We start from the raw sequence: 18,462 nt of genomic DNA on the forward strand, positions 1-18,462 counted from the left end.
AAAGGAAGGCTTTCCAGGCAGTGGGAACAGCATCTGCAAAAGCTCGGAGGAGCCAAGTCCAAGGGAGCCTTCTGAGAGAAGTCAGTGGGCCAGTCTGTCCAGGGCAGTGTGAGGGGAGCTGGGGTGTCAGGGAGGGGCCAGGTGGTGAGATGCCCTCGGATGCCAGGCCAAGAGGGGAGAACTGTCATTATACTAACAGCCACGTCAGCTTTGATTGTGCCTTAGAATGTGTAAGGAATCTACTTCCGGTGGATAGATGGATGGGGCGTTGCTGGGCGACCACAAAGAATGTGACAGCCCTGGCAGAGGAGCAAGACAAGGCCTTGAACTAGGAATGTCCAGCTGGAGGTGTCACAAACGTGGGGAAGTCACACAGGGTGAGTATGCGACCCGGGTCGGGGGGGGCATATTCAGTCTCCAGCCCGTGGCGAAGCAGAAATAAATGGAAAGGGAAATCAGGAAGAAGCAGAGGCTTCTGATGGGTGTCTCACTGGCCCCAGAGCCAAGGGATGATACTTGGGATCAAGACCAGAGATGGGGTGGGCGGAACGCAGGCTGATCTCGGCCTCTCTCCCTCCCTTTACACGTGAGGGCCACCAAACAGAGTTGACAGCTGAGGGGCAAGTGGAGGGCCTTCCTAGGGGCGACGATAGAGACAGGAATGGCCGGGCCTCACAGCATCTGCACAGTGCCCGCAATCGCAGAGGGAGGCGAGAACCCGGAGGGCACCGTGTCACGGCAGTTTGAGCGGGGACGTGAGTTTCAAAAAGTGAAAATGGTCAGGAGAGGAAAAAACCAGCAAGAACTGAGAAGGCGAAGGCAAAGGCCTCAGCAGTCAGGCCTCCACTGGTGACCTTCTGGACAGGTTTTCAGTAGAGATGACTTTGGAATCTCAAATAGAGTGAGTCAAGTGGGGAATGATTACCAAGGGAAGAGGAGAGGCGTAATCTCAGCTTCCGTGATTGCTGGTTTAGAAGCGTCAGAAAATATTATATGAAACACTGATTTAAAGATGACACCACCACCGGCAGTGCTTGGTTTGCCTCTGCATGGGTCACGGGGGCTTTGACAGGCTCAGCCTTCACCAGGTGTGAATAATTGACAAACTCCAGGCTGCTTCTACTATCAGAAGCAGCGCAGGCCCCCAGACCATGCGGGTGAACTTCCGAAGTGACCCTGAGACCTCCTGCTTCCAGTGTAGCCTTAGGACCCTGGAGGTATTCCGTAACTTTGATGATAGAATTACCGCTAACCATTAGAGCACCGTTGGCATTTTATAATTTAATTGGTTCTCACTTTATAAACTTTGTTTATCAGTATAAGCAGTGTATTGTTTACATATATGGAAGGAAGTACTTTGTGGGCCTTCAAAACCCAGGGACTCCTAATAAATGAGATCAAGGGTGGGGTGGGGTGCGATGGGAGGTTCATGCCTATGTGCATAGCTGTCTGTAAGGTGTTCTGAGCTCATTGTGGGAATTCATTCATCTGAAATTTATCCATCTGAATACCTACCACTTGGCATATTGAGGCATTCAATTTTTTTTTTTTTTTTAACAACACATGAACCAGGGGAATTCCCTGGTGGTCCAGTGGTTAGTACTTGGTGCTTTCACTGCTGGGGCCCAGGTTCAATCCCTTGTCGGGGAACTAAGATCCCGAAAGCTGCATGGTGTGGCCAAAAGAAATAATAAAATTTTAATAAATAAATAAATAGAGTAGGATTTAAAAAAAAAAAAAAGAACACATGAACCGTGGGGGTAAGGGTTATTCCAGTGGATAACTCCTGCCCTCAGAGACTTTGCAGCATAGGGAGTAGAATCCATCACATGAAAACAATAGAGTGCTTGAAATTTCACTGCTGATTTGGTTTAGGTTTGGAGGTAAGAACTGGAAACCAGGACTCCGGATTTATACCATGAATGCTTTCCCCATTCCCATAATATGTCCAGTTTCCTACTGTGGTCACCAGGCAGCCTATAAAAAGCAAGGTTACTCACCTCTAGCTTTCCAAATGAACACACAGTATCAAATATAGAAACCAGAGGAAGCTTCATTGTTATGGAGCCAAAATGATTGAGATCAAGTGTGAGCGCTTTAAATATACAGATGAACTAACAGATTTAAGACACAGACTCTTAAAGGCTAAGATTCCAAGATCAGTCATTCAAAAGGCCAAATATATAATCAGAGAATCTGTCACAGCATGAGCAGTGGTGATGGAACACAAAACAGGCACCGTGCCCAGAGCTGCTAAAAGATAAAGTCAGGACCAGCGTGACTGTGGTGCCAGAGGGGACTTTCAGAAGCAACACTTTTGAAATGCAAAACAGAATTAGGAGCAAGCACCAGAAATCGGCCAAAAAAAAAAGCAAAACAAGTGCTAGGTTGAGCCACACTAAAAATGCCAGGTAAGCATCAGGCCAAGCACAGCCAAGACCCATTTTTAATGAGGCAGTTCTAGTGCGCATGGGCATACTGAGTATATACCTGCACAAGGAAGAAAGTCCCTCCAGCAGGTTCTGCCCACATTGCAAGAAGCAAAAAGCAGATAGTCTGAGAAAGCAGCTAAGCAGAGTGGATCCTGAAAGCAGAAACCCAGCTGGCCAGGGACAGCTTCTTAAAAAGCTCTGAATGATGAGTGGAGATTGCGAGCTCCAAATCAGATCTTCAGCCTCTGGAGGGGTGGCTCTGTTATTGCTATGTTGTCATTAAAAAGGATCTGTTGATAGTAAAATACGTATTACAACCCCTCCTATTAACATCAACATCAGCTAACATTAAGCTCTCATTATGCATCAGGGACTGTTAAGAGGTTTGAATGCATTGTTTTATTCAATCCTCCCAACAACACTGAGGTGGGATCTATGTTCCCATTTTACAGACGAGGAAAATGAGGCTTAGTACACACAGTTGAGAAACTTATCCAAAGTCACACAACTGTTACTTGGGGTAGTGGGATTCAAACCTAGGCCTATCTGACTATAGGGTCTTCACACTTAACCCCGGGGCTGCAAAGGAGACACTGAGATTTATTCACTTCCATGGGCCATTGGAAAAAAAAATCCATTTTTAGCTAGGGAGATGTAGGTCTTTGTGCAGATATCACAAACCAGCACATTATTAAGAAACAGGTGAATAATAAGGCCATTAAAGGCTATGCATTCTTAGGAGAACGACATCACTGCGAGGTCACAGAAGCCCCAAGGAGGAAATGGAAAAATCAATCCTGCACACACACCCAGCCCTGCTCAGCCATCCTCTGTGCTGGTGCTGGTGCTGAGACGGGGCTGCAGGCCTGGTCAAGCCAGGCTTTGTTCTGTCATTTAAGGTCCAACAAGAGTCAGCAATGCCCATGGCAGTGCTCCAAAGGCCTTGCACCAGATGGCCCTCCTTACGGGCCCTCTGCCCCCCCGCCCTGCCAGCACCATCAACCTCCCAGCTGCCAACGCCGGCCTGGACTTCCTGGGTCAGCTTCTCCCGCTCTCTGCTCAGCACAAGTTTTCTAGCAGCAGGCGCCCCGACCAGCAGCTCTCAATGAGCACTTTTACTGGGGTGCTGGGGACCTTGCTGGGCTTCGGGTGAGAGCCCGGTGGGGCTGGCACAGGTCCCTGGCTGTCTTCTGGCACACCAGCTGCCAGCAATGCAAAACAGACCTGTGATTGTTTGCATGAATGTTTTCTTCTTTTCCTGGGTTTCCTGCTGTCTTATTGCAGTATAATTAACATGCAGTAGATGCACAGATCTTACCAGTTCAGTGCCTTGAGTTTCGACAACTGTTTATACACTTGTGTAACCACCACCCAAACAAGAGAGAGAACATTTGGGATGTCCCCAGAGAGTTCCCCTTTCCAGTCAAGCCCCTCACCCAACCACTATCTGATTTCTAACTTCTATCATCATTGATTTGTTTTTGCATGTATTCTTGCCTAATCATACCTAAAACATAATTAGAAGATGTTAGATAACCATCCACAGGGCTTTGATGGTGAAAAACACTTTGGATTATGTTTATGTTCTGCCATTAAAACACATGCTCACTACACAACATGTAAAAAATACCAAAGAGTTTTTTTGTTTGTTTGTTTTCTGTGTTTAAAAAAAATTTTTTTTTTAATTTTTATTGGAGTATAGTTGACTTACAATGTTTTTTGAAATTAATTAATTAATTAATTTATTTATTTTTGGCTGCGTTGGGTCTTCGTTACCGTGCCCGGGCTTTCTCTAGTTGTGGCGAGCAGGGCCTACTCTTCATTGTGGTGCGCAGGCTTCCCACTGAGGTGGCGGAGCAGGGGCCCTAGGTTCGCGCGGGCTTCAGTAGTTGGGGCACGCGGGCTCAGTAGTTGTGGCGCACGGGCTTAGTTGCTCCGCGGCATGTGGGATCTTCCCGGACCAGGGCTCGAACCCGTGTCCCCTGCATTAGCAGGCGGATTCTTAACCACTGCGCCACCAGGGAAGCCCCCAAATAGTTTTTAAAAGAAAGTTTAAAAATCATCTGGGATCCTATCACCCAGAAATAACCACTGTTAATATTCTGGAGGGTTTCTTTCAGGGCTAGTGTACATGCATTGATGACAGGCTGGCTTTCTAGCGTGGCATTAGCTTTTTTCATAAATAAATAAAGCTTGTTGCTGCTGACCTCAGAGCAGGCCACTTAGAGTTGCCTGTTGTGAGAGGCAGCTTCACCAGAAATCAACCTGCAATTTCAAGCGCCAACTCTTGTGGTTCAATTGGGGCCGACATCTGAATTCACTGCTTGTTTTCTTCAGAGGAATGTGTCTGGCACTCTTTTTTCCACTGGCCGTCACATGACCTCTCCTGGTACCTCAGTTTCACTGCTCAGAAGGACAGCGGCTAGCTCCTTGAGACGCACCTTCCTCCACAAGGTGAATAATGCATTTGCCATTAAATCAGACCATTTGTAACAGAACCTCCAAATTTGATAATCATTCCTCTAGCCACTTGCACAAAAATGCAGTCACAGACATGCCCTTGATATTATTCAAATTTTCTTTCTTTGAAAGATGGCACTTTAATAATATTCTTAATATAAGTTGGAGGAGTTTTCTAAAGATCCCAAGATTATGATGGTGTCAGTTTCTGGGTCTCCTTTTATATACACCCCAAGCAACAAGGTGACTAATGCTAGGTCATCAGCCTAGCCTTATTTATGCTCCAGAACTCTTTTTATCTTGCAAAACTCTGTACCCATTAAACAACTCTCCATACCCATCCCCTCAGCCCCTGCTGACCTCTATTCTATGAAGTTGACTACTCTAGGTACCTCATAGAAGTGAAATCACACGGAGACTGTTGTTTTGTGAGTAGCTTATTTCACTTAGCATAACGTCCTCGGGGTTTATCCATTTTGTGGCATGTGTCAGGCTCTCCTTCCTTTTTAAGGCTGCATAATATTCTACTGCATGTATAGACCACACTTTGTTTATCCATTCATCTGTCAAGATATAATTAGGTGGCTTCCACTTTTGGCTATTTTGCATAACGCTGCTATGAGCATGGGTGTACAAATATCTTTTTGAGGCCCTGTTTTCACTTCTTTTGGTATATATCTAGAGACAGAATTATTGGATCATACGGTAGTTCTGTTTTTAATTTTTTGAAAAACTGCCATAACATTTTCCATTCCCACCGGCAGTGCACAAGGATTCCAATTTCTCCACACCCTTGCCAACATTTGTTATTTCCTGTTTTTTTGATAATAGCCATCCTAATCAGTGTGAAGTAGTATCTCATTGTGGTTTTGATTTGCATTTCCCTAATAATTAGTGATATTGAGCATCTTTTCATGTATTTGTTGGCCATTTATATATTGTCTATGAAGAAATGTCTATTCAGGTCCTTTTCCCATTTTTTTTTTTTTTTCCCTTTTCCCATTTTTAACCAAGTTGTTATTCTGTTGTTGAGTTGTAGGCATTCTTTATATATTCTGGATAGAAATCCTTTATCAGATATATGATTTGCAAATATTCTCTAGGTTGCCATCCTGTGGGTTGCCTTTTCACTCTGTTGATAGTGTCCTTTGGTGCACCAAAGTTTTAAATTTTGATGTGGTCCAATTAATAATGGCATTTTAAATGAGTCCATTTGGACTAGAAGAGAAAATAGTGTTGGGAAAAAAACCAGACCTCGTTCTTTTCTTAGTTATGCCACTCAGTGAGCTGGATGACCTTGGACAAGGCATTTAATTTCTCTGAAATTTATTATCTTTATATGAAAATTGGAGAGGGGAAAAGAACACTTACCACACAGGATTTTTGTGAAATGTGAATGTACATAGGGCAAGAGTCATAGCATCCAGCACTTGGAAGGCACACACCTCTTATCCACGCCTACCCCAGCAAACTCGTCAGGAGCGTCATTTCATTCAACAGGACCCCAGGACAGACACTGAATTAACAAAGGGATCATTATCCTGGTCTTATCAGTAAGGAAATGGATGCCAGGTTACATAAAGAACCCAAGACCCCAGTGCCTACATTACCACTTGGATCTCCTGCTGTGAATGCAGTCCCTGCTGTCTCACCCACAGGACAGACCAGTCACCCCAACCCAGGTGCAAACGTAAGAACTGGGAAACCCTTAAAGACCATCCAGCCCAGCTCTCCCAACTTACAGACGGTGAACCTAAATCTGAGGGAGGTTGAGAATCTTGCCCAGATTCACACAGCAACAGAGCCTGAATCACCCTGACGGCCAACGCTCCCTCCCAGTGCAGAAATGAATGTCCTTGAGAAAACAGAAGGGAGGCCTTGTATGATGTCCAGCACCGCCCACTCCTCTCCAGAACATTCAGCCCTGTTCTGCTCCGACAGTGTTGTCTGGGGGAGAAGAGGACATTCCCAGCAGTGCTGGGGAATAGCTTTGGGGTGAAATTTCTCAAGATAGTCAGACAATCAGACATGTTTACTCTATTTAGCAGCCCCTGGACCCAGGCCTGCTACAAGGACCATGCCCCTATCAGGGGTTTGAGGGAAACAATGGGACGACCCTAGTATTTTTTCCCTTTTCTACTCTACCTGTTTAGGAACCTCAGCCAAAGTCAGCACACCTGCTATTCCAGGTGCCCCCGAACTCTAGCCCTGAGATCAAAGGTGCACAAGGGTGCAGAGTGCTTTATCCAGGAACATTCTGGCCAAGTGCTTCGAGAAACAGACATTTCATTGCCTTTGCCTCAAAAGGCCTTTTCATCTTTCTTGTTTTGTGAAAGAATACTGCACAAACAATATGAATGGAAATCAAAATAAAGATTTACCCATAATTATGCCACTAAGTAACCTTCCTTTTTGAAGAAAATGATTGTAACATTTATTCCAAGCTCTACAAACCAAGAAAGAAATATGTAAGAATGACTCTCTAACTGCCCTAACCATCTCATCGGTAGGCCAAGTGGCTATTTCTCATGATTAACACCATTAAATTCTGGAGGAAAAGCCAAATGGTTATATTCTGGCATATTCTTTATGCTATAAAAAATTATGATCGAGGCGGGAAGGCACAGTAAGATGGTAAAATATTATTGTCGCTACAGGATTCTCTCTGTCCTTAGAGAGATTCCCCAGCCCACCATCACTGGTACCTTGGAAACTTGGGCTGCTAGGTATGTACCTATGGTTGGATGAATGACACATACAATTATTTTATAGTTCAATGCAAATATCTGAGGTCTTACTACATACCAACGATCTCCCCTAGATGCTAGGAAAAACAAAGATTAAGGTAGAGGTTGTGTCCTCAAGAGGTTCACAGATCTAAGTGTGTAAAGAAATAAATGACATTCAGTTTGACAAATACATGAAAAAAATAACAGCCAAGTATAAGATACAGTGGGGACACAAAGAAGGCCTGGTGGAGGCTGCACAGCTCTGGGTTTTTTCAGCATCCATCCTGTATGATTCAGCTCTAGGAATATACCTCCTGCACAAGTAGTAAGAAGCTAGGAGGTGCTGGGAATGCATCGCTTTATTACAAGCTGTGCTCTTCTAAGAGATGTTCACCCAAGGTCTTTATAAATGTTCTTGTAACTTAGGACTTATGATTTATAAATGTTATTTCCCATATTACTCACCTGAAAAGAAAGTTGGGACATGGAGAGAAACTGTTCTGAATAGTTATGATGAAGCTTGGAGCCCTGCCAGGCTAAGAATCTAAGACTCCTGGTTCCCAGATGCTTGAATTTATCTGAGTCCTTCTGTAGGGTAATGAGAAAGTTAGCGTTTGAGTCCAGGAATCCTAATTCTCAGATTTATAGGCAAACTACAGCATGTGCATTAGGGAACTGAGCTTCAAAGTCCTCATCAGGCACCCATATTCCTAGACGTAAAGCCACAACTAAACTATGTAAAATCTACTAAAATATTCAGTTTGGAATTCTCTTGTGGTGAAATTTGCTGTTTGGTATAAGGCACATGTAATTGCCACCAGGTACAAAAGCAGTGTTTTAATCTCACATGCAGTTCTGTGAACACTTGCTTAGGAGACAATGGAGAATGAACTTCAACCAGCTGCATGACCTTGGGCAAATTATTGGTCTTCTGAATCTCTGTGTCCCCAGCTCAACCACAGGTGTAATGACGTCCACCACCAAAGGGTTGTTCTGAGTGGAGGTAATGAACAGAAGGACACAGAATAAACATCGCTACATTTTAGTAATGCATAAGAATTTAGCGTAGTCTAAGGACTTAGATGAAGATGTCACACCTGTCCTCTTTGTGGTCTAAGAGATTTTCTCATCTTTCTGGTACAGGGATGAGAGGGACACAGTCACGGACCACCAATCTGCGCATGGTCCTCGAGGAGACAAGAAAAGTGCTCGACAGAATCAGCGTTATGGTTGTCCCCTTTCAGGGCCCCCATCTGGCAGGTAGGCTTCCCAGAGTCAGGGGCCCAGCTTGCCAATCCTGTAGCAGCTCTCTGGTTTGACATTCTTATTACCAGACCCTTCTGTCTAAGGATTTTAACAAATACAGTCTAAATATGATATACTCATCCTTGTAAGCAGGGATTGCCACTGTTTCTGGAGAGGGCATGGCCCTGCCCCAGAAGCATCCACAAGAATTGCTCAGGTGATGATAATATCCCCTTTCATAGGTATGACGTTCTATAACATAAATACATGTATGGGGGCATTTTCTCATTACAAAGCAAACTATCCCCATTTTATAGGGGAGGGAATGGGCTCAGAGAGAGAGGAACTAACTGTCCAGGGTCCTATGGCTAGAAGGTGGCCACTGGGGACTTGGACCACCGTCCCTCTCTAACACACACAGCCCAGTCCTAACGCCACCTCTCAGAGGCAGCAATCACTGCTTCTAGGCTGGCTGGACCTGAAGATGTAGGGAAGGAGTTTTAATTCACAGACAAACTATCGGAAAAACAGAAGCTCCTCCTGTGAATGAAGGTCTCAGTCTCTGGGGTCCTTCTGGGTCCTCCAGGCCAAGCACTGACCACGGACCACGTTGTTAAGAACACTGCCAACAAGGCATGTGTGTGACTCAGTGCTGGTTGAGTGACAGCCCCACCCACCTGCCTGCCAGTCTCTCTCTCTCTGAGATGCATGCCCAAGCTCCCTTGTTTTTCATGCCATCACTGGCGCTTGCGTTGTCTTCCGCCCTCACCAACCTACTCTCTGAATCCTCTCTTGCTTACCTTTTCTCATCTAGGTCCCCCAGACTCTTCCTGGGCCCTTTCTCTCTCTGACAAAGCAAAACAATGATAAAGGAGGCGGGGAGGCTGCCAAGAGGCAGAGGCTCCAGCCTGAAGTGAGCTCCCTGCTTCCCTGCTGACGGGCCTGGGACCAGCGAGAAGGCACGTCCCCCTCAGCAGTGCATCCCTGACGTGCACGCTCTCCTCTCTCCCCAAGTTAACATGTGCCAGTCTCTGTGGTGCAGTGAGCTCTGCAAAGGAAAGACCCATATTCTCTGAAATATTCAGAATATTCTAGAGACAGCATTGTAGGAGGGGGGGTAAGTCTGCACTGTGGAGCTAGAATGCCGAGGTTCAAATCCCAGCCCAATCACATAACTGTGTAGCCACGGGCGGGTCACTAAAACCCTTAGCTCCTCAGTTTTCTCATTTCTAAAGTGAGAATAATAATTACCAACCCCTAGAATTTGGGGAGGATTAAATCAGTAAATACCTAAAAAGTGCTTAGAACGCTGCTTGGCACATAGTGGTGCCCAATGAATGGAAACGAAAGTAAGCGTAATTGCACTGTTATTCAAAACACAGTTAAGGCTGAAATACAGAGAGGGTCAGAAGTTATAAAGAGGTAAATTTCAGAAAAGACATCTAGCTCAGGATTCACCCATTCAACAAGGATGAATGAGTAGGTTTTCGAGCACCTACTCCATACCAGGCAGTGCTCTGCGCCTTAAAGATGCAGTGGGGGGGCTTCCCTGGTGGCGCAGTGGTTGAGAATCTGCCTGCCAATGCAGGGGACACAGGTTCGAGCCCTGGTCTGGGAAGATCCCACATGCCGTGGAGCAACTAGGCCCGTGAGCCACAATTACTGAGCCTGCGCGTCTGGAGCCTGTGCTCCGCAACAAGAGAGGCCGCGATAGTGAGAGGCCCGCGCACCGCAATGAAGAGTGGCCCCCACTTGCCGCAACTAGAGAAAGCCCTCGCACAGAAACGAAGACCCAACACAGCCATAAATAAAATTAATTAATTAATTAATTAATTAAAAGAAAAAACCAAAACATATTGAGAAAAAAAGGTGCAGTGGGGAACACAGAGAAGAGGAATATTAGATTGTGGTCAATGGCTGTGCAGTGAATTAAAATAAGGCATGTGAACGAGAGGGACAGACAGGCCTCCCTGGATTGTGGAGACAGGAACAGCTTCTCCAGGGAGCACACTCTCAAAAGACTCACGTTCATCCGTGGAAGGAGAAAATAACATCCACAGCCACAAAGCGTGGCAAGAGCCTCGGCAGGTCCTGGCTCATCCAAACCAGGAAGGAAGCTGAGGGCAGAGCCCGTGGCCGTTTCAGGGAGGAATCAGAATCCACAAACTTGTATTTGGACTAGTCTTCATACTCTACAAACTGGGATAGAGCTGATTAAGGGAACTATATTTTCAAAAGAAAAATCTAATTTAGGCCAATATTTTTGAAATATCTCCTTTTTAAGGAGGAACTCAGGGAGGAATTTCTTTCAGATCTTAGCATCTCAAAAAACTGTATTTGTCCCAGGCAATTGCAGTTTTTAAAAGTTTTAAAGATGCTATGAGTTTTGCAAATGACTTTTCTCCTCCCTTTTTTGGCCTACAGGAAGCTCAAAACTGAATTTGCAACAGGGCTGGTTGGTAGGTGTTTTTTCCCTGATACAACTTTATTTTTGACTTTTTTTTTTTTTCTGTTTTACTCTTAGATTTTCTTTGCATTGATCTCTTTATTTATTGTAGCACAGGTGTGTGTGTGTGTGTGTGTAAAATATATGCTCCAAATCCTCTTTAGAATTAGATTATAATAAATTTACTGCTCTAGGTAATTTAGCACCTATTTCACAATAAACTATTTTTTATATCTGCTTATATAACCCAAATTTTATGTACCATGGGAATTTTTTTTAAAGTTTCAGTTCACCTTATCCCCACCCAGTCCCACTGTTTTTTTTTTTTTTTTTTTTTTAAAGGGGCAAACATCTTCCACTGCAGACGCACAGTTGTAACTGGTCCAAAGCTTTCTCACTCCTTAGGCTACTGCCTGCGGCTTCGGCATCTATCTCCTCCTCTTTCTTTCATTTTCCCATCATCCCCCCACCCATTCTGCACAGTGCCCCCAGCTTCATTTCTTTAAAACATTAATTGAGCAAATCAGCCGTTTGACAGTTTTCAACTCTTCACCGGCTCCCACTGTTCATAGGGGTAAGTGAAAACTCCTTATCCTGACAAAATCTCCTTCTCCATCACATAATTCACCATCTAAACTGCCCAATCCCAGGTAGTTTCCCTAACTATCCCTGGACATGTCTTTCCTTTCCCCACCTCTGTGCACTTACACTGGTGTGTCTCCCGGCATGCTCCCCCGCCCCCCATCCCCCAGCCCTCAGAACGAATGCCTGCTGCCCTGCGAAGCCCTCCTAATGGCTCCACCTCCCAGTGGTCTCTTCCACGTCAAAATATTGCTGGCTGGCCATCTGAAGAGTAGCTCCATTCCACCTTGCGAAACTGTGTAATTTTACTGAACCTGTCTCTGTATCATTTAATTTTTTGCAGGTTTTACAACTCATTTGCGCACTGAAACTGGAAACTTCTTGATGGAAGGAATTTTTATACATTTTTTATCCCTCACGATGCCCTGTAGTATCATATATAGTTGACACTCCACAAATACTTGACAGTTTATGTCTATTTCCTTTCAAAATACAAAGCATAAAGCAAATGACAGGCCAATGGTTAAGTCCTCAATAAATAAACTAATCCTACTCATATGACAATTCACTAAAATGCAAAAGATTAGAAAATATAGGAAGTGTTTAACTTCACTAGTAATAAAGAATACAAGTTAAAATTATATAATGTTTCTTATCAAATTAGTAAGATTAGGAAAAAATCTCAACCTTTAATGCTTTTGAGAGTGCAAGGAGATAGGTACTCTCATAACTGCTGGTGTAATCGATACAAATTGAAAACAATTTGACAATATGTAACAAATCTTTAAAATGTTTATATACCTTGATCAACCCATTTGGAGGGCTAGGGAAATACTCCAAAGTTCAGAGAAAGCTCTGTGCACCCAGTACTCTTCCCAGGGTTATAACACTGAATCTTTATGGACAACTTAAATGTACAATAAGGAAATTATATGTCCATTCAGTGGACTGTTACATAGCATTAAAATGGCATTAAAAATGGCAGCCAGTGACCTTGTGTTAACTTGGGGGTGGGGGAATGCTTATATTCTAATGTTAAGTAGAAAAAAATAGAATACCAAATTATGGGAAATGAATAATTCTAACCACATAAACAAATGCATGGAAGGAAAGATATCAAAACAGTAAAAGAAGTTATACTTGTTTATTGTTTATGGTGTTTTCCAGATTTTCTAGAAGGATTGGATGACTACCAGGGGGAAAAAAAAAAGATGCTTTTTTTTTTTGGCCACACACCTTGGCTTGTGGGATCTTAGTTCCCCAACCAGGGATCAAACCCGGGCCCCCCTGCAGTAGAAGCACAGAGTCCAAACCACTGGACCACCAGGGAATTCCCAAAAGGTGCTTTTCAAAGTAGATTTTTCTTTTGTTTATACCAGGAACAGTATCACAAGCACTGTTATTAAGCTTATCAGACATAAGCTTAAATTTTTTTTTTTTGCCCCTTTTTTAAAATAAGAAATGGAGAGAAGAGAGAAAGTTGAAGAAAGGGAAGGAGAAAGTGGGGCAGCTCTCTTATCCTGATTAATCCCTGTCATGAGGTGGGCATTGTCATCCTGTAGAGCCAGGAAACAGGCTCAGAAAGTCAGGTCCAAGGTTACCTGAGGGGCAGAGCCACCATCACAACCAGGGTAACACGCCAGGAGCAGGCAGGAAAGAGAAAAGAAAGGGCAAAAGCAGGTGAGCACAAAATCTTAGGGGTAATTCATATAACAATACGAAAGATTGGTTCTAGTGGGTAGAATTGTTGATGGCTTTTTTTCCCTCCTCCCGTTTCCAGATTTTCCATAAGGTGATATTAACTTTTTGTTTTTATTTATGTGCGATAAGGAAACTGCAACCGTTTGAAATCACTGAACTGTGGGCAGCAAGAGAGAAAACAGGCTCTACTCACTCCACCCCCCCCCCCGCCCCCCCCTAAGGGGAATAAAGGAGTCAGGAGAAGGGAGGGGGCGGGGGGACAGCTCCCACCTGAACAAGCCCCACGCTGCACCATAGGACTGCCTCAGGATTTGGGGGATGAGGTTGGAGTGTGTGTGTGTGTGTGTGTGTGTGTGTGTGTGTGTGTGTGTGTGTGTGTGTGTGTGTGTGTGTGTGTGTGTGTGTGTGTGTGTGTGTGTCTCCTGCGATGAGGAGAAGCAGGATCTGTGGAGCTGTCTGCCAAGGTGAGCCTTTGTGCCGCACGTGGGGTCAGCTCCACCCTGCGCTTCTCCCCGCCACCCACAAGTCACACACACATGTGCCCTGTAACGCACATGTACAGAAATTTGTTGCTGCTGCTCTTTTCCCTACAGTCGGCTTTTCTGAATCACAAAGCATGAAGAAAGGCCTATGCTGGGCATGAGGCAGAACCTAGAGGTGAGGAGGGATTCGTTAGTGCAGCTTTTGTTTAAGGGAGACTGGGCTACACAGACGGTGGTTCTGGGGAAATGCTTCCCAATCGTCTTCATGGCCTGCTGCCCTGATTCCGGAGGGTAGTATTTCTTGGAGAGCTTGGCCCAGCCTTGGTGCGTAAGTGGGACGCTCCTAGGTGGGACCAACGTGGCTCCATCCCAGGGGAGAAGGAGAGGGAAACTTTTAATTATGTAATTCTAACACACACAAAAAAACCCTAATGGGAATCCATTTTTAGCAGAGAATTTGCTCACAATCTTCCTACCCCAGTACAAAGGGCTTTTATAGTTTCCCAGATCCCTTGTCAGTCTGTGTTCATAGGTAGAAAAAGAGTGTGGGGAGTCACCTGCGTCCTTTCGGAGAGCCATTTCCAGAAAGTGACTGGGGCTTAGGAATGAGTGAGCAGTGAGGAGCAGCTGGGGTGAGTTTGGTGAAGGGAAGGAGAAGTAGTTCAGTGGCTTGAGTGGCTAGCTAGGTCAAGGTGACTTGTGTGTTAAGCTGGGGTGGGAGGTTATGCAAACAGGCATCTTTAGGAGCCAGCAGAGAAGAAAAGAGAAGGGCAAAGGCCCAGGAGGACCTGAAGGGCACAGGCTCTTGAGCAATTTGTCTTGTGAGTGCAGAACCTCTTATAATGCACTGTCACATCCAGGGTCCAGCTCTGAGGCTCACACAGACCTGGGAGGTGGATGGGCCTCTCGCCGTTTTATACAGAGATATCATTCTGAGAGACAAACCCACTTGTCTAAGATGAAACAAACATGAACTGACTCTGGGTTGAGATGCGCTGGCCCCATGTCTAGGATTCTTTCTGTCCCAGATGGCACCGTGTCCTCTAGCAAAGACAAGGGGCCCTTATTCTCCCATAGATGGAAGGAAGAAGATGGGGGAAACTGAGGACACAGGGAGACTGAGTTGTCGGGGGCAGAGGTAAGGTGAGGAGGAGACGAGAGGGGAGATGAAGATCTGTCCAGCATCACCACGCAGCTGAGAGGCAGCAATGGGAGTGAGATTAGGCACACTGATAATGGATCCAGTAACCAGGGTGGATGGTCAAGGGACACCTTTACCTAAAGCTCTTAGGTGACTGTTGGCTCTACACAGGGCCCTCACTGCCCATCAGTTAATAAAATCCCTGGTGGCATTTTCCCAGTGAGCATTTACCCAGGGCATCAGGGGAGGGGGAGGGGCACTGAGCTAGGAAGCCCTGTTTTCATTTTGCCTTTTTCCATCTAACTGTGCCACCTTGGATAAATCACTCAGAAAATAAGAACCAAATATAAGAAGTCTATGATTCTATGCCTTCCCAACCTCCCTATTCACATCTTTTTTCATCACTTGATTGTCGCTGAGGAGAGAATGATTATAAGTATGACATGGACCCTTTCTTTTCATGAAAGTCAAGAAAATACTGAAATCCAGGCCAACGAGCCCTCCCCTTGGAGAGTGGGCACCTCTCACACCTCCTAAGACAAGGCTTTGCACTAAGCAAGACTCAGTAATCATCTCCCAACCAGCACTGGCATGACTTTGCTGCAGGCAAGTGTGCAGAGGATTCCTTCATTACAATCTTTCTATGCATGATTCAGGGGTAAGTACTGTCTCTGTTTGCATCTGGAGGAATAAGAACATATTATAAAAGAGAACTGAAAATCTGTGGTGTATCCAAAAATAGCACGCAGATATGCCAGCCTCCTGGTTCACCTTTCTGTACCATCCAACTCTTCCTTGACTTGCTTCACACAACAGAGGCAGACTGGGACCCCCAACGCTCAGGTATCCTGGGATCAGTTATCAAACTGTCTCAGACTAAATGCCTCGAGGTGACCCAGCAGAACTAGGGTTCCTAATTCTTACCCATTCTGATGGGCCTTGTCCTAACTCCTTCCCCACTGCAGGTGCCCCTGCAGTCACATGCTTTTATCACGTGATCTGCAGCTTTAGGCTGCTCACTCTGCAGAAAAGAATGGGGGAAAAACAGAGAGTAAGAAAATATATCTCTCTCCTGGGAACCTCACAACCTCCTAGCTTATAAAACACAACCGCCTTGCTACCTTCCTGCAGACTCCCCATTGGCCAGCAGCACACGCTCTGAAGTCAATCCCCTCCCACCCCACTCCCCAGCCTTGGCCCATCCAAGAGATGATACTTGCTGAAGGGACCTGCTGATGTTCCAACCTGGTTCAGAAATGCACATGTGTGACCAATGGGGCAGGAAAGGAGGCTGATTAAAAGGCTGAGTGTCTCTCTAAATAATGAGGCCCACTGACTGCTGAGCCTTCGTACTACACTCTCAGCTTCCTGTGCCTCAAACTTTGTGACTCATAGCGCTTGCTTGCAGAGTGAGGCAGCTGAGCGGCCTTGGCGATGGGTTAAATCGGGAATGTGCTTTTCTTCCGACACTCACCCCTCAGGTGCCACCTGAGCCCCTACCTGGCCATGGGGGTGGGAGCTGAGCATAGCTTCAGCTCTTTTGCTGGCCCTAAATAGCTGCCAGAGCCTGATTTCCGATGGACTTAGGTCCATGGGGATCCTCTCTCTTTTTCTCTCTGTCTCTGTCTGTCTGTCTGTCTCTCTCTCTCTCTCTCTCTCTCTCACACACACACACACACACACACACACACACACACACACACACACACACACCAGTTCAGAGTATCTGGAGGCTCTGTAATGCCGCTGATTTCTAAGCTCGTCTGGGTCTCCACTCCTCCATTCCTCAGAGCTGCAATCTGAGACCCAGAGTGCTCTTTTCTTCACCCACACTGCCTCCAAAACCAGAGGAATTCCTGGAAATTTTTAAAGCAGAACAGGGTATCAAGAGGGTCTGGCTAACTGTTGCACATCAGTTGAGGGGATGGCCGTGGAAGGGGGCAAGAGAGGTCAGGGGACAGCCAGAGGTGGCCACTCAGAGCTGCCCGGCACCCTCATTAGCGTCTCTCCCGTTCACCCCTGCGGAGGGCATATCTGGAAGTTCGGGAGCTTGGGTCCCACGGGCGGCAGGGGCAAGCAAAGGGCAGGCCCATCCAGGGGCGGCGAGACCAGGCTCCCAGAACTGGCTCTCTGGCCAGCCCTCTGCACCGCGGGCGCCGCCTCCCACATGCTCGGAGCCGGCACAAGGCAGGCAGCGAGCGTCTCCCCGCAATCCCGGACCGGCTTCCCGCATAAAACTCCCCAGCACAACCTGCTTTTGTTAATTCTGCAAATGCTGTCACAACACCCCCTGTCTGCTCGGCTCCAAGGGAGACTCGCTTTCCCTAGAACCCAGCCGCTTCGGATCCCCCGAGCCCACTGCACCCCGACGGACCACCGCCCACCCGCCCCAGCGCCCTCAAACGAGCGAGGTCCGAAGGACCTCGAGGACCCTACGGTCCCCGGTCCTGAGCATCTTTGTCCTCCCAGCACAGACGCGCACACAGAGCGACAGAAAGAGCCCAGCCGGGCACCGAGTCCGCGCCCCTGGCCTCGCCGGGGCCCCGCAGGGGGACAAAGGTCCGCGTTCTGCAAGTTTGCGAGCCCGGAGGCAGAGCCCTCCTTACCGTACATCTTGGCGGGGCGAGTGCCTCTCGGGAGGCCGCGTCGCCTGCAGCCAGCCCCCGGCGGCGCCGGCCTTTCATTCACAGCTGGGGTGGCCGATGGCGGCGGCCGGCGGAGGCCCGGGCGGGGCGGGAGCAGGAGCTGGAGCAGGAGCGAGAGCGGGGGCCGGACGCGAGAGGGCAGGGGCCGGGAGCCGCACGCCCATTCAGCAGCCCCGGCTGAGCGCGGCCGGCCTCGGCTCGGGTTTCTGGGCAGGGCTGCGCCGAGAGGGGCGGAGGCTATGCTAATGACCGTCCCTTCCCGCAGGCTTGGCCACTGCCGGGCCGCCCCGCCCAAGCTCCGCCCCGCCCCGCCTCGCCCCCCGGCAATTCCCACCCCGCGAGAAACCCAAATCCCTAGAAGCACCTTTCCCAGGCTGTCGCCCCCAGGTGCTGGGTGGCGCATTTTCCAGAGGCAGCGTCCGCAGGGGAAGTGACCCACCCTGCTCCTGTCGGAATGCTCAGGCCTACAGCTGAGATCTCCCATAACCCGCGGGCACCGAGGGTCAGCAGGGGTGCTGGAAGCTGCAGATGTAGCCCCTCCCCCAAATTTATCCAGAATGCGTTGGCTGATCCAGGGGGCGCCAGGAAGAGGTATTGGG

At 47.1% G+C, this 18,462-nt stretch overlaps 1 protein-coding gene across 3 annotated transcripts in view; it reads right to left on the minus strand.

The window, feature by feature from the left end:
- The window catches only part of EFR3B (EFR3 homolog B), an 87,303-nt gene extending 69,220 nt beyond the window's left edge, over positions 1–18,083 (minus strand). For all 3 annotated transcript variants that reach the window (XM_036873834.1, XM_036873833.1, XM_036873832.1), the window contains exon 1: positions 17,825–18,083. In XM_036873834.1, the coding sequence (XP_036729729.1) occupies positions 17,825–17,831 (7 nt within the window). In that variant the 5' untranslated portion in view covers positions 17,832–18,083. The remainder of the gene's footprint in view (positions 1–17,824) is intronic.
- Between the last annotated feature and the right edge of the window lie 379 nt (positions 18,084–18,462).

The sequence above is a fragment of the Balaenoptera musculus genome, chromosome 13 (genome assembly GCF_009873245.2).
Source record: "Balaenoptera musculus isolate JJ_BM4_2016_0621 chromosome 13, mBalMus1.pri.v3, whole genome shotgun sequence".
NCBI lineage: Eukaryota > Metazoa > Chordata > Mammalia > Artiodactyla > Balaenopteridae > Balaenoptera > Balaenoptera musculus.